Source organism: Sciurus carolinensis, chromosome 7 (genome assembly GCF_902686445.1).
Source record: "Sciurus carolinensis chromosome 7, mSciCar1.2, whole genome shotgun sequence".
In the NCBI taxonomy this organism is placed as follows: Eukaryota; Metazoa; Chordata; class Mammalia; order Rodentia; family Sciuridae; genus Sciurus; species Sciurus carolinensis.
Genome location: NC_062219.1, coordinates 63,191,562 through 63,217,396, shown reverse-complemented (window position 1 = coordinate 63,217,396; position 25,835 = coordinate 63,191,562). Strand labels below are relative to the sequence as shown.

The 25,835-nt window shown below is 34.0% G+C and overlaps 1 protein-coding gene and 1 pseudogene across 3 annotated transcripts in view; one reads left to right on the top strand and one right to left on the bottom strand.

Moving 5' to 3' along the window:
* Ccnc (cyclin C) overlaps positions 1-25,516 on the bottom strand; it is a 41,441-nt gene extending 15,925 nt beyond the window's left edge. Inside the window, exons 1-12 of one of the 3 annotated variants that reach the window (XM_047557841.1) lie at positions 25,223-25,514; positions 19,916-20,022; positions 19,041-19,125; positions 18,803-18,872; positions 14,501-14,552; positions 7,916-7,971; positions 6,894-6,929; positions 6,134-6,225; positions 5,423-5,490; positions 2,420-2,499; positions 1,404-1,522; positions 12-605 (exon numbers count right to left, since the gene is read on the bottom strand). In XM_047557841.1, the coding sequence (XP_047413797.1) occupies positions 554-605; positions 1,404-1,522; positions 2,420-2,499; positions 5,423-5,490; positions 6,134-6,225; positions 6,894-6,929; positions 7,916-7,971; positions 14,501-14,552; positions 18,803-18,872; positions 19,041-19,125; positions 19,916-20,022; positions 25,223-25,254 (849 nt within the window). In that variant the 5' untranslated portion in view covers positions 25,255-25,514 and the 3' untranslated portion in view covers positions 12-553. Of the gene's footprint in view, positions 1-11; positions 606-1,403; positions 1,523-2,419; positions 2,500-5,422; positions 5,491-6,133; positions 6,226-6,893; positions 6,930-7,915; positions 7,972-14,500; positions 14,553-18,802; positions 18,873-19,040; positions 19,126-19,915; positions 20,023-25,222 lie in introns of those variants that run through there. The other 2 variants (XM_047557840.1, XM_047557839.1) reach the window with 2 other exon arrangements.
* LOC124988385 (60S ribosomal protein L26-like) lies at positions 12,713-13,151 on the top strand (annotated as a pseudogene).
* Positions 25,517-25,835: the final 319 nt, after the last annotated feature.

The following is a 25,835-nucleotide window of genomic DNA, read 5'->3' as shown; positions in this document are numbered from 1 at the left end:
GAAAGAGATTTTATACTAATTAAAAGATTCATTTTCAACACCCTGATAAGCCTATTAATTTCTGAAATTTTTTATTCTGCAGCATAACTGTACAAAGACATTTCTGATTTAAGACACAGACGTGGAAAAATTAAAATCCAGAAGACTAACATTTGGTTTTATGTTTTTATTCTTATGTACTTGGTACTCTCACACATTACAAGCAATATGGAAGTCAGTATCCATATACACTCAAAAAATTTAAATTAGGATATGGGTTTTCATTGTTATTACAGGTATCACTCAACATAGAGATCACAACTTCTGAACAAAATTCCTACAAAATTAAATCTTACATATAAAATCCTATTTCTATTACTTTGGAAAATCAAAAAAATTTTTTTGAAGTCTGCTGTTCAATGGTATAATAAAATCATATGTAATTACAACAAACCTTTTAAGTCAGAAAAAAAATACAGTAATTTCCTGGAAAATGCTGAATACTTAAAAAAGAACTAAAGCTGAAAATACCAGTAACTGTGGCAATAGGATTATTGCCTTATCTTGTCCACCATCATCTTGCAGCTTCAGGCCCTGCCACTAGTGGAGAATCACTCAGGGAATTTCTGCAAAAAATGCATCCAAAGGTAGCTGTTTGAATGACTGCCTTAAACAGCTCCTTGTTATAAGTCAATTATCATTCTTTTCCAGACTATAACATTCAGCGGTAGCAATCTATAAATCTATCTTAATGCTATATAAATTCATTATCTTTCTAAATAAATTATTAAGTTGGGAAGCATTTTTTTTCCTCCTCATCTTTTTCCCCTACCTCAAATGATCTGGTCTAATATATAGTGAGGACTGAACCAAAGAACTAAATGAACAGATCCTATTTAAAACAAAAATAAAACTTTTTGGCACAGGAGGTGATTCATATTTAGAAAAATTATGTTGTGTGCTGCAGTTCATAGGGTCACTCAAAAACCAAAATTCTGTATCTTTATCATATCAGATCATTTATCAAAAATTTTAAAAACTGTTACTGAAATTTATAAAATAGAATAATAGCCAGTAAGTGGAGAAGAGGGATGGTACCTAGTCAGACTACAGAATCCCTTATCACTGGATTTCAGATGACCTTGCCTAAGACTCTTCTGTTTAAATTAATGTACAGCATGTGGCTATATGTTGAGGGATACCTGTAATAGACCTCCACTGCATTTGGAAAAGTTATTAAATAAATGATCAGATTAATGTATTTTTTTTTTAAATGAGAGTCTCAACAAATTTTTTAAAATAGCATGAATCATGAAGTTTTGATAGAGATTTTAAGAAAAAGATACAAAACAACAATCTAAGAAAGAATAAGATAAATGAGTACAATATATAATTAGGTCAATAATTAGAAGTCTACAAAGTACCTGTTTGGAGGTGGTTTTGGTTTCGGCATCTTACTAAGAATAGTTGCCATCTCTTTTCTCTCATCAAAATTCTTCCACTGCTCATATAGTTTTAAAATAACCCTGATTATTTCCAAAATCTACAAGAAAGTATTTGAAAAGTTCTCAGTGACAAAAACAAGTAATATTTAATACATAAAGAATAGATATTACATATGAGGCATCCTTCAGAAAATAGTAAAAAGATGAGTCTCTGTCCTTGAGGTTAGACAATCCTAACAAATTTGAGAACAGTATTTTTCGCCACACTGTTATTTAGGCTTTATAGTCGCTTATTCAACATGTATGTCCTATCCATCCTTATCTCATATCCAGTTGATTTAATCTTACCTGCTGTCCTCTTAAACTAAAACAAACTAGCAAGGTACAAAGAGTAAAGGTTCAAATCATGAAGAGATATGCCACTACTGAGTATTCCTTTAATATCAATTTTTTCAGACAATTTAAAGGAAGGCAGGGCACATAAGACATTTTTTGATTATTAACTACCCTACATATCAGTTAAGGTGACCAAAAGCTGAAGCTATATTGTGTCATATCTAGTTTCCAAATTTAGCCCTTTTTTCTCTACCGATATAGAGTTAAAGTTGGATTAAATGTAATGCTTTCAACACTTGAGCAGAAAAGATAGAAAACAGGGCTTTGCCAGCAATATGCTGTGTTACAGAAGTCCACAGTGGTGGTTAGTGGTCATTAGATAGGTTTTTTGATAATCCTGAAGTCAGAGGCTACTCTGCAACACACTGAACCATAAGTTTAGCATTCTATTTAACCCTAAGCCAGAAAGATAAATATAACCTAAAAAAAAAAATCAACATCAACTCTTATCATCAATCATGTATTTCTTAATATTTAATCAATAATCAAATATTTAATATTTAATCAATAACCAATAATAAACATTATAAGGTTTTACCTTGAAGATAAGTAAGTAAGACATGAATTTTAAAATATTAAGTTCATAGAATTGTAACTACCTTTTCCATATCCACAGAAAGCTCAGCAAACCACTGTCTGGCATCTTTCTGCTGCACAACACAGGCAACATGTAGGCAAGCTGAAATGAACACAATTGTTCATGTTTAACTGCAAACATGGTCACAAAACTAAAGATTCTCCCAAATTTCACATATATTTTCCAAAGCTGTTTTTAAAACTTAACAAAGCTACCTTGAATAGTACTAACCATCTCACCAATTTAATCTGATATAAACAGAAGAATTACTAGACTACACTAAGGTTCTTGACATCTACTTCTTACTGTTTACTAGTTATGGTGCAGATGCCTTGAAAGGGCATGTTAGGAAAAAAAAAACCAATAAAGAGATTAAAACAGAAAGTCATCTCTGAACAGCAATACAAAATAGTCAAACTGTATCCAAATTTTGGTTTGACAAAACCACCTAAACCGCAGCCAAACAGTATACTGATGTTTCAACAATGTTGATTATATTTAAATTAAAGCAACATTGCCTCACTTTTTTTGTTGTTGTTTTTAAAAGTTATTAGCACATGATAGATGTTATGTAATAACTGAGCACACTGGAGCAGAATTCATTGTTGTAATCAAACAAATTAGAAAAAAATGTAACATCATAAACAAATATATATATTACATACCATTGAAACTAACAAAGAGCAAAAGAGCTTAAAGACAATGATCTTTAATTGTCTCTAATTTAATTGATTTTGCCTAAAACAATTCCTATTGCACAGTCTGGCTATCCTGATCCCACCTCACCTTGTTAAAAGTTACATTCCCTGGTCAGGTTGACTGCTAAGAATGACATTCTTGGTAAACAGCCATTCAAACAGACGGTGAGGTAGCTCAGTGCTAAGAGGGCAAACGGACCACATGCAAGGCCTTGGTTCCATCCTCAACACCACAAAAAGAACAAACCAAAAAACAGCCACTCAAATGGGAACTGACATACTGGTTGGTGAAAGTCAAATGCAGCTAGAGTAGGGTTTAGGTCCAAAAGGGATTGAGAAAACAAAAGGAGTAAATAATAAAAAGAGGTACTTAAAAGAGTGGAAAATGCTATGACAGGGGCATGTAAATCCGAAACAGAGAAGGCACCCTAAACCCAGACTGTGGCAATAGAGAGGGTCAGGAGGTGGGGCTGTCACTAAAGAGATGGTATCTGAGTTAATCTGAGAATAGAGGGAAAAAATGGCTTATCCATAAATGGTAGAGAGGCTACAAATTTTATGCAGCAACTGGGAGGAAGAAAGGTTTAACTGGGAGACATTCTACATTTTAAAAAGCTTATTCTATATTCTAGCACAGGGTTTCTCAACCTTGGCACTATTGTCATTTTTGACAGGTTAATTCTTTGAAACTGTCTTGTGTACTCAGACTAGGATGCTTAGCAGCACTTCTGGCTTCTACTCACTAGATGACAGTAGAATCCTGCCTTGGTATGACAATTAAAACATCTCCAGACATTGATGAATCCTACAGGAACAAAATTATCCCCCAATAAGAACCACCAGTGTAGCTCAATAGTACAAAGGACAGATTGGCTCTCTGATCTCTGAGCAAAGGAATGCTGGAGACCAAACAGTCAGTTAGGAGACTGCTGTGGTAAACTAGATGAAAATGAGAAGATGATTACAATATTACAAAAGGGACAGATAATTGAAAGAAAAGCATGAAAGGTTCTGGTAACCTGCTGGATGTAGCTACTGAGGGATATGAAAGAACCTAACTGCTGGGTTTTCAACCAAGCAAATACTTTGCCATTCACAAAGCTAGCAAAGACACTAAATGGAGGAGGATATTTGGGAGCAAGGTAATGAGCTCCTGATCATGAGCGTGAAGTGTCAGTAAGATGTCAAGTGGAGCTATGTATAAGGCTGATTGATATAAAGAATAGCTCACAAGCAAGATCTCAGCTAAATAAATTGAAATGTTTCAGCACATAAGAGATTATAGAAGTCTTGGGCCTCAGTCAGGGAAGTACAAAGATCAAGGTTTGGCAAAGACATGGCATGGCCTATTATCCCCTCCTTCCCAACCTATACAGATCCCAGCACTTCTTCCCACTGAACCTGGATACAACTTCAGAAAAACACCAAATTCAGTATTGTGTAAGAGCCATCAATGTATCAGAAGTATAAATATAACCCATTTGTCACCCCTGATATAAGGTGGTTTTTAACATCAGTATTTAAGGAATACTTGAAAAAAGAGACCAGTAAAAATAATTCTGGAATAGTAAAAGACTGTTAGGTGTGCGTGTTTGTGTGTGTGTGTGTGTGTTTGGGGGGGGCGCAGATTAAGAGGACATTGTCACAGAAATCCAGGAGGAAAAAGAACAGAAACTAACAAGTGCCTAGAATATAGCAGCATTATTTGGTGCTCTACAAGCTATCACATTTAACTCTTGAAATGACTGAAGTTTTTACTCTCCTTTTTATAACTAAGGAAACAAACTCGGAAAGGTCAGGCAATTCTGCCACAATTATAAAGGAAGCAAAGTTTAAACCTAGGACTGTGTTCTAACCCATTACTGCACTCTCTTCCATGGGCAGTGGAATGGTAGCTAACTTCTCCATCTACCAAGACTGCCAGGACCATAGATCAGTCATACATACTCCTTTATTCAACTGAATACTTAACTGGGCTCAGGAAATGAAAATCTGGTCTAGTTGTTTTTATAAGACTTACGATTAGTATTAGCAGGCTTAATTGTGAACTTTTCCCACTAAACGAAAGTGTTCTATTTAGACACTGATTAAAATTATTTTAAATGATTAAAAAAAAAAAAAAAAACTTACCAAAAAAGGGGGTGGGGGGACAATAATCCTGATTTGTGACAGTTGCAGTTCATATTATTGAAAGTTCACATGCAAGGATTAGTCTATTACTTCGCGGAACATAAAAACATAAAGTACAATAGGGTGAAATTTATTTTAGGATGACCTAGACAGTTTTATAACAATTTAACTAATAAGGGCATACCATGCGTACATACCTAAAGCTATCATGAAAGGAGGATACAGTAGACAAAGATCCGTTCTGTAGGTGTCATTCACTATCCTCCTATAGAAATGTAAATCATATTATTACTGAAAGCAGAACTACTTCATTTGCTCATACATTTCCACCCAGAGAGGGGCAGATTTCCCATCTTTGTACACACTTATTTCCCTTTTCTACTACTGAACACAGCTATTAAGATAAAACATTTGGGCAAAAAAGATGGACTCAAGAGAGTGAGAATTAAGTATGAATTAGTATAAGACTCACATATTAAATATGTAAATAAAACATATTTTGAACTTTGAGCCCTCCAATAAATTATAATATAAACATGTTCTAATTTCTGACAAATCAGAAAATAAGATAAAAAAACCAGTAATTATAAAATGAATTCTACCAAAAAGTACCTTGATTATTTTAAAGATAAACTCATTCTTAATTTTAATGTAAATTATGTTTTTCATATAAAATCAAATTTTAACAAGTATAATTAATGAACAGATAATTAAAGATGTTTATCATTTTAGCACATCATTTTAATCACCACCATAGTTATTAAAGTTCAACAAGCAGGTATTTTGGTCAACATAAAATACCTTGGGGCACTAGTTTAATGTTTTCAAAAATATCAAATTTCATATTTAGTTGGCAACCTTCCTATCTAATAACATGTTACACTATTAATAACTTCTGTTCTAATTACCATGCAAGGGGAAGCAACATGTCTTCTTGGCCCATGTCCTGCACATACTGGAGCAAAGGTCTATAAGGATGATACACTATCAAGCAACAATCCTAGAAACAGTTTAAAAAATGTGTATGTATAAAAACAGATTTATTACAACACAAAAACGTTATCATCACCCAACTGATTTGTAATAGTGTATTTCAAAGTGAGTTTCTGTAATTCATGCTTGCTTCCCTTTTGTTCTCTTAAGCAAGCAGTATGGCAGCCCTAAACTCTACTATAATAGTGAAGGCAGTGCTCTCTCTGGAATATACCTTGGTATATCGGTTGGCAGTCAGTCAGCATCCATTCATTCCCTTAGAGACTCAAAGTGTCACATCTGCAACACACTGAAACCTCTTATTAGCCTATAAATCCATAATTCCCAACTGGAGGAGAATTCTGCCAAAGACATAATCTATCTTTAAATTACACCACACACATACACAAGTTGTGCACATAACTTACAGTGGTTTAATGTCCTGACTTGTTTGTAATCCTTTTGTTATAGTTACTATAGCATAATTTTTCCATCCAGACTAGGATATACAAATTATTTTACAGGCTTCAGAGAGGAAATTGGTGATGTTACTGGGTTACTATAATTTCAACATCACATATCACTTAGATGATTTTAAAATGTACCTGCCTATAAATCATTTCATTAAATAATCTGACTCCATTAAATTTGAAAATAACTGTTATTCTACTAACAGCAGGAAAGAAACATACTTACCATTAGTTCTAAAAGATAGAATTCACATTCTAATATCTGTTTTAAAAAAAAAAAATCAACAAGAAATCTAATTACATAAGTCTGCTTAGTTTAATAACTTATAGTAATGTCACACATTTTTACAAAAACGTGTTTAAATCAATAAACACAGCTTATAGAACAAATAAATATAAAAAAATTACTTTTTACTATTATATAATTCATACAACTATAATTATAAATCATGTAATCCTTATAAGGAAAAGCCAACCTCTTGTAAGCATTTTTTTTTGGGGGTGCTATAGATTAAAAGGGCTCACATATGTTAATAGCAAATGTTCTATCACTGAGCTACATCCCCAGCTCACTTTTATTAAAATATCCTTTTAAAAAAAGATCAGAGTTTTCAATATGCTTTCTACTCAACAAATGTAAAATGCAATTATCTCAATTAAAAAAAATACAATTTAAGTAGAATGAACAATTCCCTTGCAAGGTAGAAAACAAAGGACATGCTTATTAAAATGGCAATAAATTAATCTTATAAAAATGTAACTTATCAAATATGATTTTCATTATAATAGTTCTCAACCCCAGATGCACATTAGTATTGCTCACCTGGAAGTTTTTAGAAACTACTAATGCCAGGAACTCTAAGTCTGAAAATTCTCATTTAGTCAGTCTGGAGAGGACCTAACATCAGTATTAAAAGTTTCCTAGAGTGTTTGGGGTTGTAGCTCAGTGATAGAGCACTTGCCTAGCATGTGTGAGGCACTGGGCTCGATCTTCAGCACCACATAAAAATAAATAAAATAAAGATATTGTGTCTATCTACAACTTAAAAGAAAAAGTGATTCAATGGGCAGAGATGGTTGATAACCACTTCTCTGAAGTATTTTTTAAAAAAGATAAACTTCTGATCTTTAATTTAAAATAATGTCTATATTCTTGTAGTACTTGAAACTAACATTGCTAAAAGACTAGTAAGTGTAGCTTGTTTATATACCGCTTTGACAAGTCATTATTCTGTATAATATACTTACATGATTCATCCTATAAGGAAATTCCTTTGGAAAGGCATATGAAAATCTAGTTTTTACTGCAGAATACAAACAAAGAGAAAAACAGTTTAAATGGAGGAAATGCCAAAATGAATTAAACCAACATTCTTTTAACAGTCAAAAAAGAGTACAGAATATTAGAGAGTAGGGCTAAATCATTTTCAGAAAGCACTCTTGTCGAGGCTTAGGGACGGGGGTTGGGGGGGGTGGGGAGGGGAGAGAAGGGAAGGGGAGGGGAGGGGAGGGAAACAAAGCAGAAAGGAAAAGGGAAAGGGAAGGTTGGAAAGATAACACACCAAAAACCTATCAGCAGTGGTTATCTCTGAGATTTAAGGATTTTTCTTTTTACTCATCTGTACCTTCTGAACTTTTCATAATGACTAAAGAAGGATTTATCAAAAATATGTATTTTAATAAACATCATTTACATAGACAAAAGTCTCTAGGAGTTTTTCATACCACATACACCTAGAATTACCACTAAAAATCATTACTAAAGTCACTAAAAATGTACATGAAAAACCATTGTTAACCGTTGAACCCCCATCTCCTCAAGAATGGTGTGAATTGTACAATTTTAAGTACTGTCTGTGAAAATTGTATTCAAGTCATTATAACATTTAATTCTATCAAGAATCTATTGATAGGTTCTAGAATGTTTTGTGATTCCTTGCATTTATACAAGTGATCTAACTGAGATTAAAAGGAAACCTACTTATTTTATGTATTATATTCCAAAAATAATTGTTTTGTAAATTAAGTACCCTACAGTTAATTTAGATAGGTAATATCTACCGAAGCATAAAACCTAGAACGATTTAAACTTGACATTAGGAAAATAACATCTTTTCCCTTCTCCTTTAGTTAATTCTAAATATGAATAAAGTTTCTGAGTTTTATAACACCTTCCCTCCCCACTTTTGCAATACCAGGCTGAACCCATGGTTCTACCACTGAGTTATATTACATCCCTAGTCCTTTTTTATTTTTTATTTTGAGACAGGGTTTCACTAACTTGCTGAGGCAGGCCTCAAACTGTGACCCTCTGCATCAGTCTCCTGAACTGCTGGGATTATAGGTAGGCACCATTGTACCTGGCCTGATTTTCTAACTTCTGATCCTATTCTTCCAATGGAGGAAAACGAATCTCTCCTCTATTTTATTATCCCTACCATTTGTGTATGTTTTATGTCTATTCAATTGATAGTTCCTACTATTTTTCTCTCATCTTTAACCTTTCCTCTTTCAGTAAATCTGACTCACCACTTGATAACATGCTCAAGTTTCCCTAAAAATAAAACAAAACAAAACAAACTCTACCTAATTAAATTTCTCTCTCTTTTTTTTTTTTTTTTTAAGGTTTTAAGTGTGCAGAAAAACTGATTATATAGTACAGGATTCCCTGTTATGGACTGAAGGTTTGTGCCCTTCCCACTGCAAATTCATATGTTGAAGCCTTAATTCCCAGTGTGATGGTAATTTCAAAGTAAGGTCTTTGGGAAGTAATCAGGTTTATATGAAGGCAGTATAGTAGGATTAGTGTTCCTATTAAAAAAAAAATCTCTATGACATGTAATCATGACCACTCGAGGAATCAATCAAGTTTAGCACTTTGACCTTGGACTACTGAGATTCCAGAATTTTGAGAAGTGTGTTATTATAGCCACCTAGTCTATGGTATTTTCTTATAGCAGCTGAGCAGACTATGATGCCTTCAGACCAGTTTCTTTTATTATTAGCACCTTACATTAGTATGGGTCACTCAAAATTAATGACCCAACACTGATATATTATTATTAATTAAATTCCATAGCTTATTCAGATATCCTTAGTTTTCACTTATGTCTTTTTCTTTTCTAGGAACTCATCCAAGACACATCCATTACTTTTACTTATCATGTCTCTTTAGACTCAGAAATAGTGAGAAATCTGGCTCTCAACATGTCATACATTTTCAATTCTAGTATACATGCAAAGCATTATCAGAATGGGTAACTGCTATATCCTTGGGTAACAATTTTATCAGCTAAAATACAGTGCTTATGTACAGACCCTGTTGCCTTCAGTCTTACAGACTCTGTTCATTTCCACAGTTACTCAAATCAGCACCCACTTTTCACTAAGGTTATTTCATATACAGTATAGTAAGATTCTCCTTTTCTCAGAACATATTAACTTCTTAATTCCTTGTAATTATCTCCACCCCTAGTGTCTGATAACATTCTCAAATATATGGCTTTCCTTGGTTCACATGTTTTTCTGTACAGCACAATAAACTATGCAAGTCTTTTTCCTAAAATGTGTCAAGTTCTAAATTTCTGCCACTATTCTTATATTTTACGAGGATGTTTTACAAATACATTTATTTACATTTAGAATGTCTAACATCAATTTAATTCTTTTCAGAAGTATCTACTTCAGTTGTATTAAATATACTCATGTTGTAAAACCACACCACCATGCATCTCCAGAATTCTTTATTTTGTAAAACCAAAACACTGTGTCCATTAAACAATAACTCCTTATTCCCCAATGGTCCCCAGAAACTACCATTCTATTTTTAATTTTTATTAGTCTCACTACTCCAAAAGCCTAAATGGAGTGGAATCTGAGTATTTGTCTTTTTGTGACTGGTTTTTGTCAATTATCATATTTTCAAGATTAATCCATGTTATAACGAGAACAACTTCAAAATTTTTCTGTCTTGTTCTATCCACCTATTCCTCCAACTCATCTTACCTAATTCTGTATGACTTTCCTAAAGACAATTCTGGCATCACATTTAAGTTTCAAAATAAACAAAGCTTTTAAAAGATACAAGTGCCTGGTATGGTGGCACATACCTATAATCCCAGTGACTTGGGAAGCTGAGGCAGAAGGATTCCAAGTTCAAAGACGGCCTGGGCAATTTAGCGAGGCCCTAAGCAACTTAGCAGGACCATGTCTCAAAATAAAAAATGAAAAGGGCTGGGGATGTTGCTCAGTAGTTGAGCCCCCTTGGGTTCAATCCCTGCTACAACAAAACAAAACAAAACAAAACAAAACAAAATAAAACAACAACTAGTACCAGAACAAAGTGTAGATCCCTTCCTCTAGCACTGAAGGCCCTCTAGGATTTTTTTCTCCCACTGTTTCCTTATTCACCATTTACTGAATGTTAACTCACTAGCAATTTCTATTTTTCAAGAAACTGTGCAAAGTTCTTAGACTGCTTTTGTCCTACATTTTTGTAGGTTCAAATTCTTTATTTTTTCTTCAAATTGTATTATTTAGATTCACCTAACAGATCTTTTCCCACTCAAAACACTTGGCATTCTCTCTTAACTCCCTTATAAGACTTAAATTCTTCTGTATTAATACTTTCACATGCATGGCTTATTATCTTACCCTAACTTCCTTGTATTTATTTTGATACCCACCACTGCACCTGGCACAGTGTTTTCCAGTGACAATGATGCTATTATTGATGATGACAACTGCCACTGAAGTTTACTAAGTATTATAAACTATGTCCCTTGAAAATTCTTAGGTGGAAGTCCTAACTCACAGTACTTAGAATGGGACTCTATTCGGAGAAGAGACCTTTTAAAGAGGTGATTAAGTTTAAATGAGGTCATAAGAGTGGGGCTTGTCCCTATACAATGGGGAAGACACAACAGGAGTGTGAACACAGAGAAAGGGTCATATAAGAATAACCAGAAGGTAACTATCTGCAAACTATGCAAAGTGGCTTCAAGATAAATGGAACATGTTCGTACCTTAATTTTGGACTTCTAGCCTCTAGAACTGTGAAAATATTAATTTCTGCTGTTTGAGCCACCCAGTCTGGTATTTTGTTAGGGTTGCCCCAGCAAAGTAATACACTTAAGGCATTGCTTTGAGTTTTATACATATTTTTTTTCATTTGAGACTCACAACAACCCTATAGCAGATAACATCTTCACATTGCAGATGAAGAAACAGACTTTAGAGGATTTGTCTCCTGAAGTAGTTTGGAGGATCTGTTACAGACTAGAGCTAAAAACTGAAACCCAAGCAGGCTGGGCCTATGTAATAATATACGATAAAACTTACAGAACAAATAGTTTACTATAAGATTTTCCATACTACAGAGATACAGCCACATCAATGTTCATTGCTGCTCAATTCACCATAGCCAGATTGTGGAACCAACCTAGATGCCCTTCAGTTGATGAATGGATAAAGAAACTGTGGCATATTTATACAATGGAATATTACTCCGCAATGAAGAATGATAAAATTATGGCATTTGTAGGCAAATGGTCGAAATTGGAGAATATCATGCTAAGTGAGATAAGCCAATCTCAAAAAACTAAAGGACGAATGATCTCGCTGATAAACGGATGAGGACATATAATGGGGGTGGGAGGGGTTAGCATTAGGTTTAGGGTTAGGTTTAGAGTTAGGCTAAGGAGAGCGGTAAGAATGAAGGAAAGAAGGACTGTATAAAGGGAAAAGGGTGGGAGGGGTGGGGGGGAAGGGAAAAAAAAGAAACATCATTACCCTATGTAAACGTAAAAAAATAAATAAAAAAAAAAAAAAAAAAGATTTTCCTATTCATTGGTAACCAAACCTCTGAATATATTTTCAAGACTTTCCATGAAAAACACAAATTTCCAAAAAGCAATGCAATACTTCATCAATGTGACATATATGTTATATTAAATTTTTTGGCAAAACTAATTGCTAATCTTTTAGCCTTAAGAATTAAGACATCTGTTCCCTTTTGCAGTCATCACTGAAGTGGCAGCAGCCAAAATGAACTTTAATCCTTTTGTGAATTCTGACTAAAGTAAGAACCACAAAAGGTATTTCAATACTCCTTTCCACATTCAAGGGAAGATTATGTCCTCCTCTCTTTCCAAAGACCTGAGACAAAACTACAATATCTGACCTATGCACATCTGAAAGGATAACAAAGTTCAGATTGTGTGAGGACACTAAAAAAGTCAACAGACTGGCAGAGTAGTCCAGGTTTACAGGAAGAAATAAGTGATAATATACTGAATGGGTACAGTGGGGAAAGGCCAATGGCACAACTGTCCATGTGGGCATTCACCCCAGCAAGGTGGTAATTGACAGGCTAAAACTACCCAAAGCCTGCAAAAAGATCCTGGAATGGAAGGCAAAATGTCACCAAGTGGGAAAGGAAAAGGGCAAATACAAAAAAGAAACAACTGAGAAGATTCTGGAATAAAGTAACCATATTTACAACTTACATTAAAAACTGCTAAAGTGAAAAAAAAAAAAAAAAGAATTAAGATATGACATGGAAACAATTAAATTATTGTATATCTCTAAGAAAGGGGAATGACCCCCAAATACAAAAACTAGCAGTCTGGAACACAAGGTTAAAAAACACAATGTAATTTTCTGCTTCCCCTGTGTAGATCATAGGAATAATTTTAAAAGGCTGAATTATCTTTTTGATTAATCTATAAAGTTGGAATACAGTATAATGTTAATAACCTACATAGTATTTTATAACTATTATGTTACAGTGTGACTTCCTTTAATGTTATCATGGTTCAGATATCTAAATTCCCTCTTTTTAGATAAAGAATTAAGGCCAAGAGGTAAATCAATTTGTTCAAGGTTATATGGCTGCTCAGAGACAAAACAGTTACTCAGAGAAGGAACTAGAGCTAAAAGTTAGATTAAACTGACAAGTCAGCATTTTTTCCCTTACCATGTTTTGTTTTGTTTTTTGTACCAGGGATTGAACCCAGGGGCACTTAACCATTGGACCATATCCCTAGCCTTTTAAAAAATATTTTATTTAGAGACTGCGTCTCACCAAGTTGCTTAGGGCCTCACTAAATTGCTGAGGCTGGCTTTGAACTTGTGATCCTCCTGTCTCAGCCTCCCAAAACCGCTGGGATTTTAGACATGCACTACTGCACCTGGCCCTGTACCATGTTATTTGATTTGGAGGTCTGAAAAGACATAATAATTCTCAGCAAAGATACACATTACAGTTGCTAAAGGAACAGTTTATTCTGTCCATAAGAATGAATGATGGCTAACCTTTAGGAACACATAAAATTACAATAAATTAGGAAATAAATTTTTCCTTTAATCTTTTTATAAAAGAGCCACTGAGTTGATATTTTTTGATTGATAATTACTATTCCTTTTTTTTTTTTTTTTGGTACTGGGGATTGAATGCAGGGGCACTTAACCACTGAGCCATATTCCCAGTCCTTTTTTCTGTTTTATTTAGAGACAGGGTCTTGCTGAGTTGCTTAGGGCCTTTCTAAGTTGTTGAGGCTGGCTTTGAACTCCTACCTCAGTCTCCCAAGCAGGCGTTCACCACTGAGTCCAGCTTACTATTTATTTTTAACATTAAAAGAAATGTCCTAGAGATAATAATATTATAAAAATCAATAAATTTTTTTTGACAAATATGTAAGTCATACAGGTATTCTCAGGAGATGTTAATAAACCCAGCTAATGTCTCGTGTTTTATAAATTAAAAACATATAAACTATGGAGAGTTTTTTTTAGAATTATATCCTGAAAGCAGGATATACTTTTTGCACTTACATACAGAAGTAGCAGCAGCAATCAATCTTGTATTTGAGACTACGCCAAATTCCTAGAGAAAGAAAAGTGGATGAGATCAGGTACATATTAACAGATGTAAGCAAACCTAAGATCTATTTAAAAAAGTATTTCCCAGCTGTCCCCATGTTTATAGTCTGTCCAGCTTACATTTACTTGAGGCATAAAGTATTTTAAATCTCTAAATATGTTACCTTTCCTTGAAATTATCATAATTCAAGACAAATTTTTAAAATAATTTTATAATTTAATCTTAGTAAAGATACCAAATTAGAAACCAAGCCCTAAAGAGACAATGCCACTTTTTTTGCACTTAGTTTAGTTTCTAAGACAACTTTTAGACTCTATACTTAACTTCAAGAATAAACACTAAGTATGCTTTCTATTCAATTGAACCTAATAGCTCATGCCATTTAATAAAATGTCCAATAAATATGTGAAAACGTGTTCAACATCTCTTTAGCAATTAGATAAATGCAAATCAAAACTACTCTAGGGCCTGGGGAAATAGCTCAGTTGGAAGAGTGCTTGCCTCGCATGCACAAGGCCCTGGGTTCAATCCCCAGCACCACAAAAAAAAAAAAAAAAAAAAAAAAAAAAAAAAAAAAAAAAAAAAAAAAAAAAAAAAAAAAAAAACCTACTCTAAGATTTCACTTCACCCCAGACAGAATGGCAATTATCAAGAATACAAATGGCAATTATCAAGAATACAAACAATGGTGGTAAGGATACAAACAATGGTAAACAATACAAAAAATGGTGGTAATGATGTGGGGGAAAGGTATACTCATACACTGCTGAAGGGAAAGCAAAGTGGTACAACCATTATTGAAAGCAGTATGAAGATTCCTTAGATAATTTGGAATGGAACCACCATTTGACCCAGCTATCCCACTCCTCAATTTATAACCAAAGACTTAAAATCAGCATATTACAGTGATGCAGCCACATCAAATGTTTACAGCAGCTCAACTCACAATAGCTAAGCTATGGAACCAACCTAGGTGCCCTTCAACAGATGAATGGATAAAAAAAAATGTGGTGTGTATATACAGTGAAATAATACTCAGCCTTAAAGAATGAAATTATGGCATCTGCTAGTAAATGGATGGAGTTAGAGAATATCATACTAGGTGAAATAAGTCAATCCCAAAAAACCAAAGGCCGAATGTTTTCTCTGATATGTGGATGTTAAAGTCACAATGAAGGGGTGAGGGTTGGGAAGAACAGTTATTTTAGATTAGGTAGAGGGGAGTAAAGGGAAGGGAGAGGATATGGGGGTAGGAAGGATAGTAGAATGAATCAGACATTATTACCCCATGTACATATATAACTAGACAACTGGTGGGATTCTACATCATGCACAACCAGAAGAATAAGAAATTATACTCCATTTATATATGATGTATCAAAGTGCACTCTACAGTCATGTATAACTAATTACAACAAATAAAAAAAATTTTTAAATAGTAATAAAATGTCAAATCTCTTGGGCTGAGGTTGTGGCTCAGTGGTAGAGCACCTGCTTGCTTGGCATGTGTGAGGCACTGGGTTCAATTCTCAGCACCACATAAACATAAAAGATAAACAAAATAGAGTTATTTAAAAAATCTCTTAACTAAGACAAACTTGAATATCACCAAAATTTTTAAAAAATGCAATACCACACATACACCTATTTTTCTTTTTGGAACAGAAAAATAACAATATAGTATAAGTCTTCCAAGATTAGTTCCCATTTCCTCTTTCAACCTAACATACCACCACTATAAAAATAACTAAATTGGGGCTGGGGCTGTAGCTCAGTGGCAGTGTGATTGCCTTGCATGTGTGAGGCACTGGGTTTGATCCTTAGTACCACATAAAAATAAAATAAAGGCATTCTGCCTGTCTACAACTACAAAAAAAATTTTTTTAAATCTAAAATTTATCAACGATTTACTTTACATATATTTTCCCATTTAATTTCAAATAAACCTAGTAAGTTTCTAAAGCTTATCTTTAGATAAGCTTTTTTTCGGCTTATCTTTAGATAAGCTTTTTTTTCGGCTTCACCTTAATGCCGAAAAATCAAGAATTGTCTTCGCATCCAACAAAAGAAACTAAACTAAAAACTATTTAAATACCTTCAACTTACATCCTTATCCTGTATAGGGACAATATATTTGTGTCTATTTTTGTATTTACATTTAAACTTCAACCCTAGTAGATGAAAATAAAAATTTGAAGAGTCTAAAGTATCTTCTTAAACATCACTTGTAAACAGTTGCCATACAACTAGTGGACAAAATTCGGAGATCTGATTATAGGTGAGAGTGAAAAAATGCTGCAACCAAATGTGAAAGGATACATTTCCCCCGTATCACCTCCAGGAATATATTCTTTATCCAAATTCTTTCTTTCTTTCTTTCTTTTTTTAGTAGTCAACTGACCTTTATTTTACTTACTTATAAGTGGTGCTGAGAATCGAACCCAGTGCCTCACACATGCTAGGCAAGCATTCTACCACTGAGCTATAACCCCAGCCCTATCCAAAATTCTTTATGCACAAACTTTTACTCAGGAAGTCATATAACAGAATTCTACTCAGTAAATCAAATAACAAAAGTTGTTTTTACTTTTGTTTTGTGGTACTGGGGATTGAACCCTGGGCTTTCCACATGCTAAAAATAGGTGTTCTACCCCTGAGCCACACCCCTAGTGGCAAATAACAAAAAAGATACTTAACAAACAAGACAAATTAAAACCCCCAAATTAATCTACAAGAATGGAAGTTTATACAGATTTTTGTTTTAGCACCCCGGACAGGTTGTATTTAAGATATATAAAATTAAATATTATTGGTCATTTCTAAACAAAATCAAATATTACATGATAATATTTAGGAAAACTACCCCATAATAAAAGGCTTTTAATAAATTTTCTTTTCCATTAAACTCAAAAACAAAGTTGATTCTGCAGCCTGAAAATATCTTTCACAATCAAGACACTTTACATCTCTAGAATGCTGTTTTAATATTATTTCTAATATGTTAAGTGTTCACATCCCCAGCCCTTTTTATTTTGAGATAGGCACTCACTAAGTTGCCAAGGCTGGCCTCAAATTTGTGATCCTCCTGCCTCAGCCTCCTGAGTTGCTGGGATTGCAGGTGTGTACCACCACACCCAGCCAATTCTAAGTATTAAGGTAATAGTTGTGAAAGATAGCATGTATAATCCAAAATAACGGCTAAAACAAAACTCAATAAAAATGGGTACAAAAGGAATGCAAACTTACTAAGTTAAAATCACAGTTCTCAAGAATATAATTCCTATTCTAAAAAGTCATTCAAAAATATAAACATAATACAAAAGTTTAGTAATACTAAAGATTGCATGGATTAGTTATGAAAAACAAGCAGTTTTTGTAAAACCTGCCATAATTGTTTGAATTGTAGCTGAAGAATGAACTCAAAAATACCGAAAAGTGGGCTAGAGTTGTGGCTCAGTGGTTGAGCGCTTGCCTGGCATGTGTGAGGCCCTAGGTTCAATACTCAGCACCACATATAAATAAATAAAATAAAATTTAAAAAAATACCGGAAAGTGGGGTTGGGGATACAGCTCAGATAGCAGAACTCTTGTCTAGCATGTGGAGGCCCTGGGTTCAATCCCCAGCCACTATCATCTCCCCACCTCAAAAAAACCTGAAAAAGTAAATAAATTGAGCAGAAATTCTGTCTCACCTACAAGTTTCTATCTTTCTTCTCTCACCTAATTTTTCTACCTTTATTATTCAAACTTTTACTTGTTAGAATCTATACAGCAATAACACCTCCCAAATTTTGCCTTCCCCTTTGCTTTCTTTTCTCTATGGCTTGGTAGGCAGCCAAACAACAGGAGGCAGGGAAGGCAGGCAGTAAGAAATAAGAAGTATACTGGTAAGGAAAAGAGACATTCTCAGATTACAGTAGACAAGCTATGGCACTTGTCTCTATGACTCAGTTTCCTCATTTATAAAATACAGACACGATTACTACATATTCCATATTTTGTTAGAAGGATTAAGTTAGAATTTGTAAAATCACTTACAAAAGCCCTTAATACATAAGAAGTGCTATGTAAGTGTTAAGTAAATACATAAAATAAAGATAAATATAAGATACCCATTTCTTCAATTTTGTACAAAGATATTTTGCACAAATTACCATCTGTTAATATCCTTACATAGGCAAAGTAAAAACTGGGGAAGATTAACCAATATACTCCAACAATACTTTGACAAAGAATAGAAAATTGTTTTATACCTCTACTTTGGATGCCAAAAAGACACATGTAGGAGCCATTAATACGGGATCTATACTCTTCAGAGAATACCTAAAATATGATGAAACAAAGTTAAATATTACCCATTTAGAAAATACTGGGGAGGAAAAAAAATCACAACTCTACTGCAAATAACTGAATCATTTATACTGAGGCTCATCAACATTAGATAGGGGTTTCAAATAGGTATAACATATTCCTAAAATAAAACAGTCTTACCTGGCATAGAATCTCTTGAAATAGACTGTAGCAGTGGCAATAACTTGCTGTCTTAATTTAAGATGTTCACCTAATGCTTGGATAACTAAAAGGAAAATAAAATGAATGTTGTAAATGTACCACCTGGTATTACTGTAATAATATTAACCTCAAACAGTAATGTCCACGTGTTTAAATCATGATTATTTTCATTTTTAACAAAGGGAAAAACTTACACATGTTCAGGTTCTACTTGAATTACACTGGTCTAGTACTGTGATTTGCAAATTTGTTTAAAAACATAGAGCAGTATGCACAAACTCAAATGAAAAATTGTCCCATTGCAAAAGTCAGTCTTGCAGTAAGGAAGTTGAATGGTTATAACTCTTCTTAATTCTAAATATTTTTAACACTTCTCATATTAACTTTATAATAGATATGAAAAAATAAGTCAACTACTAAACTACTAAAAATCCATAATGAATCCTCAAAACAACAGAGGATTAGAAAGATTATGTGACGAAAATATCCCAAGACATACTACAGGTCTTCTGACTAAATCCTCTTTCCTCCAAAGCCAAGTTCTAAGTTAAATGACAAATACAGCATGACGATTTAAAGAATCATTCATCCTCAAGGTACTTTGCTTAGCCAACCTTAAACTGGGTTGCTTTATGAAAGCTTAGGGAGATTACTAACACTTTAAATTGTCCAATGTCTCTGACATGTAGATTCACAAAAACTTTATTCAGATCACTAAAAAGATAAATGAATAAGTTTTAAGAATACATATATAAATAAAAATGTTTAAGCATAGATTATGACAGTTCATCATAAATTTTCACACAAAAACATTCAAAGGTAATTCATACTTCAACCAATTTAAAAACATTTACCATTTGTAAAAAATATTTGTAATTTCCAATATTCTTCTTCTGAGAGAAACTTTAAGTCCTTTTGGCGCTCCTTCAACAGATCTTGTTTATCCAAAATCCATTGCAAACTAGAAGGAGTAAAGATGTTAAGATATGCTATAGAAAATCAACAGTGTTACAGAAAATCATAATCTTAGTCACATTGACTAAATAGGCTACTCATATTCTGTAAAGTACGAAGAGCAAGAAGTAATTCTAAAAGACCGTTTCTTGAAATGCAAACTAGTAAAAATGATCTCAAAAACACAAATATACTCTGAAGAATATTCTCCTCTAATCTTTCCCTCATTCTCCTCAATCTGTCACTAGTTTATATTCTATTTCATTCATTCTAAAACTGATATCAAGATGATATCAGTGATGCCTTTTAATTGGCAGCATGTTTACTCTTTCTTAATAATAAATACAAAAATGGTGCAATTATTTTGCATCAATTGATGGTGCCTTAGATTTGATGAAGTACAGCTTTTCTCAGCTTTTCTGAGTGAACAGGATATTTAATTCCCCCACTTCATAAATTCCAATCACATTAACAGCTGCTTCAGAATTATAGTCACCACCTCTTAACTAGTAGAGCAAACTATTTAACCAGATGTGAAACTGACATGAATAAAAAGAATCTATTCTACAATCTGCTTTTGTCATTCAGTATATATAGGGAATCTTTTTAAGTCAGTGAACTTGTTATTCAGCATCCTTGTAACAGCCTTAAAGAAAGATCAGTATTTATTCAATCCCTATCAACAGGAATAAGGGAATTATTTTTCACTATTACAAATAATGATTCAATGAATTTCTTTATAATTCATCCTTGCATATTTGGTTAATACTATGCTTGAAAGAATTTCCTAGAAATAGAACTAATGAATAAAGTAATTTTGATTTACACTGGCAGCGTGCTACAGGAAAAAGTTATACCAGTTTCCATTCCTAATAACAGTTCATGCCTGTCTTAAAAATATTTAACTCTCTGGGTATCTGACATTCAAACACTTTAAAATGTAAAGGCAAAGGAGTATATCAGTGCTCCCCTGACCCACCATACATTATTTGAGGTCCAACATCTATCTCCCCACGGCTTTACTGGCCAAAAATAGTTCTTTGGTACACTGTTAATACTAATATGCCCATTTTTCTAATTAGTTTACCATCTTTTCTTTATGATTGAGAGATTCTTTTAAAAAAAGGGAGATCCTTTTGATCTAAAATATGTATATTATGGTTAATGAATCATTTGTCTAGTAAGTTGCAAAAATTTCCCCAAGTTTAAGTATTTTTGATAAGTATTTGTAAACATAAATCTAAATCACCTACTTATTTAAATCTACCCATATTTCACTTTGATTTTATATTTATTGTGTACAGAAAGGTCTTCCCTGACTCAAAATGATTAAAAAAAAAAAAAAGAATTCACCCTAATTTTCTAGTATCCTTATTAACGGACAGTTTTTTTCAAGTTCTAATTATTCTGGAATTTATTTTGCTATAGAGTGTAAAGTTCTAGCTAAATGTTTTTTAAATGGTTATCCAAATATCAGTTAAGTATTTCCTGATTTAGGAGCTAGGGATGTAGCTCAATAGTAGAGCATGTGCTTAATATTCACAAGGCCTTGGGTTCAATTCGTAGCACAGCACCCCCCAAAAAGTATTTCTTGATTTATAATTTTATCATTAATTTAAAATCTTTTTTTACAATTCCTAGTTTCAATATTTTTTTACCATTCCTATTTCCATATAATTTTAAAACATATAAAAATTTTAAAACTAAATGTGGGACTGGAAAACACACCCATGCTACCATTTTTCAAAAAAGATTTCTGGCTATTTTATGATGACTACTCTAAGACTTGAACTTTAGAATCATTACTTCAAAAAAAATCATTATGTCAAGTACCAAAAAATAAAGTCAATATAAAATTTTGAGACAGGATTAAATGTAAAGACAGGGAGAAATGATATCTAGCAATACTAGAATTCAAACTCCATTTTTAATATCTGTGTTTCACCACAGAGTTTTAAAAGTTTTTCCCAATAGGTTCTAAACATTTCTTAATTTTATCCAGACTCTCCATCCCCCATATAGATGACTGAATCCAGGGTCTCAGACATAATAGGCAAGCACTTTACCACAAACCTACATCCCCAGTCCTTAATTTTATTCTAAGTTTATACTTTCTGTTGCTACAACAAATTATTTCTATTTGTTCATTTAAAAGGTAGCTGTTTGCTTTTGCATTTTCTAACTGGTCACCTTAATAAACTTTTTTCTAACTAATTTTGTCTCCCTATACAGATAATTCTGTCATTCTGTTTATACCTTATTCTCCTATTAATTCCACTCACTTGCATATTCAGGAAATGTTAGATAGGCACCCAAATTTTCCTAATATTTCACCATTAAATATCTCTTGCTGATGCTTTGATGTTTTTCAATTTTGAGAAGCAAGTTATTTCCATTTTAGTATGAGCTTTAGTCAATAATAGATGTTGAGTGTATAGCTTGACAGTAGGTCTTGTGCCCAGCATACCCAAGAAGTCCTGGGTTCAATCCCCAGCACCACCACCACAAACAAAAAAGCAACCCAAATTAGACTGGCTCTACAGCTGAGTCCTATTTTTTTTTTCAATATCTCCACTGTTAACTGATTTAATATTATTTCTATAATAAAATTCACTATCAAGTTTTATATGTTTAATGCAATGTTGTGTGCCACTTAATCCTGATGAGTGTATGGATATTCAAAAGTTACAACTGATTTTAGTGCTACCCTTGCTAGATTTTTTGATCATTGAGATCATGGCTTCATAAAGAAAATTGGAAAGCTTTCCTTTGCATCAACTGGAACAATTTCAACAGCAGATGCTCTTGAAAATTGGAAAGAATTTACCCATGTGTTTTTTAAGGATAGCTGTCTGGTAATTTTCTTAATTTGCTTCGGCTTTCAAATTTATCACCACAGCAATAACCCAAAAGTACTTCTAGGTTTATTTCCTTTCCCACTCTTAATTTTGTATCATCCCCTTTTCCTTTGATTTAATTAGCAGCAATTTAGTCTTCCCTTTTGGTTCTCTCTCCCAAAGAACCAACTCTTAAGAATTTTTATTTCCTTTTAATATGTTCATTTCTGTATTCTTTGGCTTATTTCACAGTTTTCTTTATAACACAGTATTTTCAAAGGCTATATTCGTTCCCATTTATTCAGGACTGAGAAATGCTGATTTTCTAATAAATTGGGCTTTGACTACACCACATATATACTGATCTCATATGGGGGTATAATCATTATATAACTGTATCTTAAGCTTTCTCTCTAATACAACAGTCACTGTTGGTTTTGTAATTTTTATTTTTGTTACCTGTTTGTTAATTCATTCAATCAACTAGCAAATCTGATGCCCTTCTAGTTTCACTTTGCTTTGATCACAATGTCTTTTTCTACGTCAACTTTCTAAAATATACTGTGACTTGTTCAGTAATTTCAACTCCACAGTCATTTTTTTAAAGAAATTTCACTAACAAATATTTTAATAGTTTTTCTCACAGCACTTTGCAAAATAAATCTAGAAGACTTATAAGTATTCCGTTTCATCAAAGATTACATGTAAGATTCACCATTATTTTCATGTGCAACTGCGAAAAAACTTGACACTGATGATGTTAAAATAAGAAAACTTGGAATGCAGCATATTTCATGTCCGTTTTCCTTTTTCACCAAATTCCCCTAAAACAAAGACTTTTCATAATCTTTGGGGTTTTTTTTGTTTTTTTCTGGTGTTGTTTGTTTTTGTGGTGCTGGGGACTGGACCCAGGCCTTGTGCACTAGGCAAGTGCTCTACTACTGAACTAACCCACAGGTAGACCAGGAATTCCATAATTACTAAGGGATTTTAGTAAAGTCAAGCAGTCCCATCCTTCAGGGCAATTTGAATTGGGAGGCAATGATAATTGTTGGAATGCCCAATTAATCTTATAATTTTATATTTGAAAAGTGAAAAAAATGGCTTAGAATGACAACAGTAAATGAAAGCATAACAAAATGCTCTTCAAAGGGGCCAAGATCTTTGTTTAAAAATCTGAAAAAATTCTGACAATCAACAGCTAGTTACCCAACAATTTCTCAGGTTCTTTCAAAATTTATCAGAACATTTCTTCTACACTAATTAAACTTTCTATTTCAACTGTCCAAGCAAATATTTCAGAAGCAAAAGCAATACAATATAAACATGATGTAGTCCATAGTAAAACTATGGCACTTCATATCCCCAGAATAATGTTAAAGCAAGAGAAAACATGCTTTTGGAGAAGCAGGTTTAAGTCCATTATTTCTCTCTCTCTTTTTTTTTTTTTTTTCTTACACAAAGGTAAAACATTGGTGAATAACAGGAACCAATCCTACTCAGATGCTCTTGGCATTAAAATTATTCACACTAGGATATTTTCTTCTTAAAGTTCTATTCTTTCAATTATACGGTGGGAAAGTCTGGTCGAAGTTTAATTAGTCCCATCATGCACCTTCTTGCTTCCTTAAACAAATGTATGTAGAGGTAAATATTTTTAATATTACTCCAACTCGTCCATGGTCACCAACAAACAAAAACCTATACATGAAAAAGGCTAAATGTACAAACAAAATCAATGGAAAGCCCACTTTTAAAACAAAATATGAAATACAGGCTAATAAAATGGATAAATTTTGAGAGGACGTACCCTATACCTTGTCAAGGTAAAACTCCATGTAGGCATATAATAATGGCAGCAAACGGTTAGCGGACAGAAACATGCCTATCTACCTCCTTTCCTCGAATATTAAAACCACTCAAAATAGGTATATGACAAAAGATCACAATGCCATTTCCCTGAACGCATCCCAGGGAAAAGCAAGCCACAGTTGGCCTGAACCGGTAATCTCACAATCGTAAACTTAGATACACTTCCTGTACCTGTGCCCACCTCATCACACGCTCAGGCCTAGCTAACCCAAGAACCCGAAATGAAAACTCCTGAGTCTTCCTTACAGGAGATTGAACCTCTTTCCTCATCCTTCCTGCTCACAGATCCGCCACCACCACCCCGCGCCCAAGAAACTCGGCATATGTGGAGAGGAAAGTCGACTTAATACTGTGTATTTCGCTTCTGATTCTGCGGCCTCTCGAGGGCATCCCTCAGCGCTCGGACTTGGGCTGGGATCCAGGCCCAGGCGAGTGGAAGGCCCTGTACTCACCGCTCCCTAACCACCAACCCGGGCGAGAAGATGGAGTATCACTTACTAGTGGGAGCTCTGCCAAAAGTTCCCTGCCATGGAACACAGTTTGCCCTGATAAAAAAGCACCAGCCGGCGGAGCGGCTCGCGGAGCGACCATAGACCCAGCCCGTCGGATAACCGCGCTCCTGGATCAGATCAGTTCGGCTTCGCTCCGCGGCGACGACGGCGACAGGAAGAGGACGGCACCCAATTCTCCTCGATGCCGGCCAGCAACACTCAACTGTGTAAACCTGTTCCTACCAACAAAAGTTCCGGCATGCCTCGCAGTAGCGGAGGAAATCGGCGAGGAGGGTGCGTGCTAAGATAGGAGACCGGAACTAGTGCTTATGAGGGCTCACGGTGGTGAGAAGGCTCTCGCGAGAGTTTATGATGGTTCCGGCCTAGAAGCGCTGGCGTGTCTTGGTCTTCTGTCCTTTGCAGTGGATTGTGTAACTACTTGGAACGAGCGTCCTGGTTTGAGGTCTTGTTATTTCATTATCCTGGCCTCCAAAAGCAGCTTTCTGATATTGTAATAAAATATGAGATTTTGTGGTTTCACTTCTTTTTCCTGCAACTATTAGAAGGAAATGAAGAGGATTTTGTATCAAGTGTTGTTAGTGGAATTCCTACTGGCACAA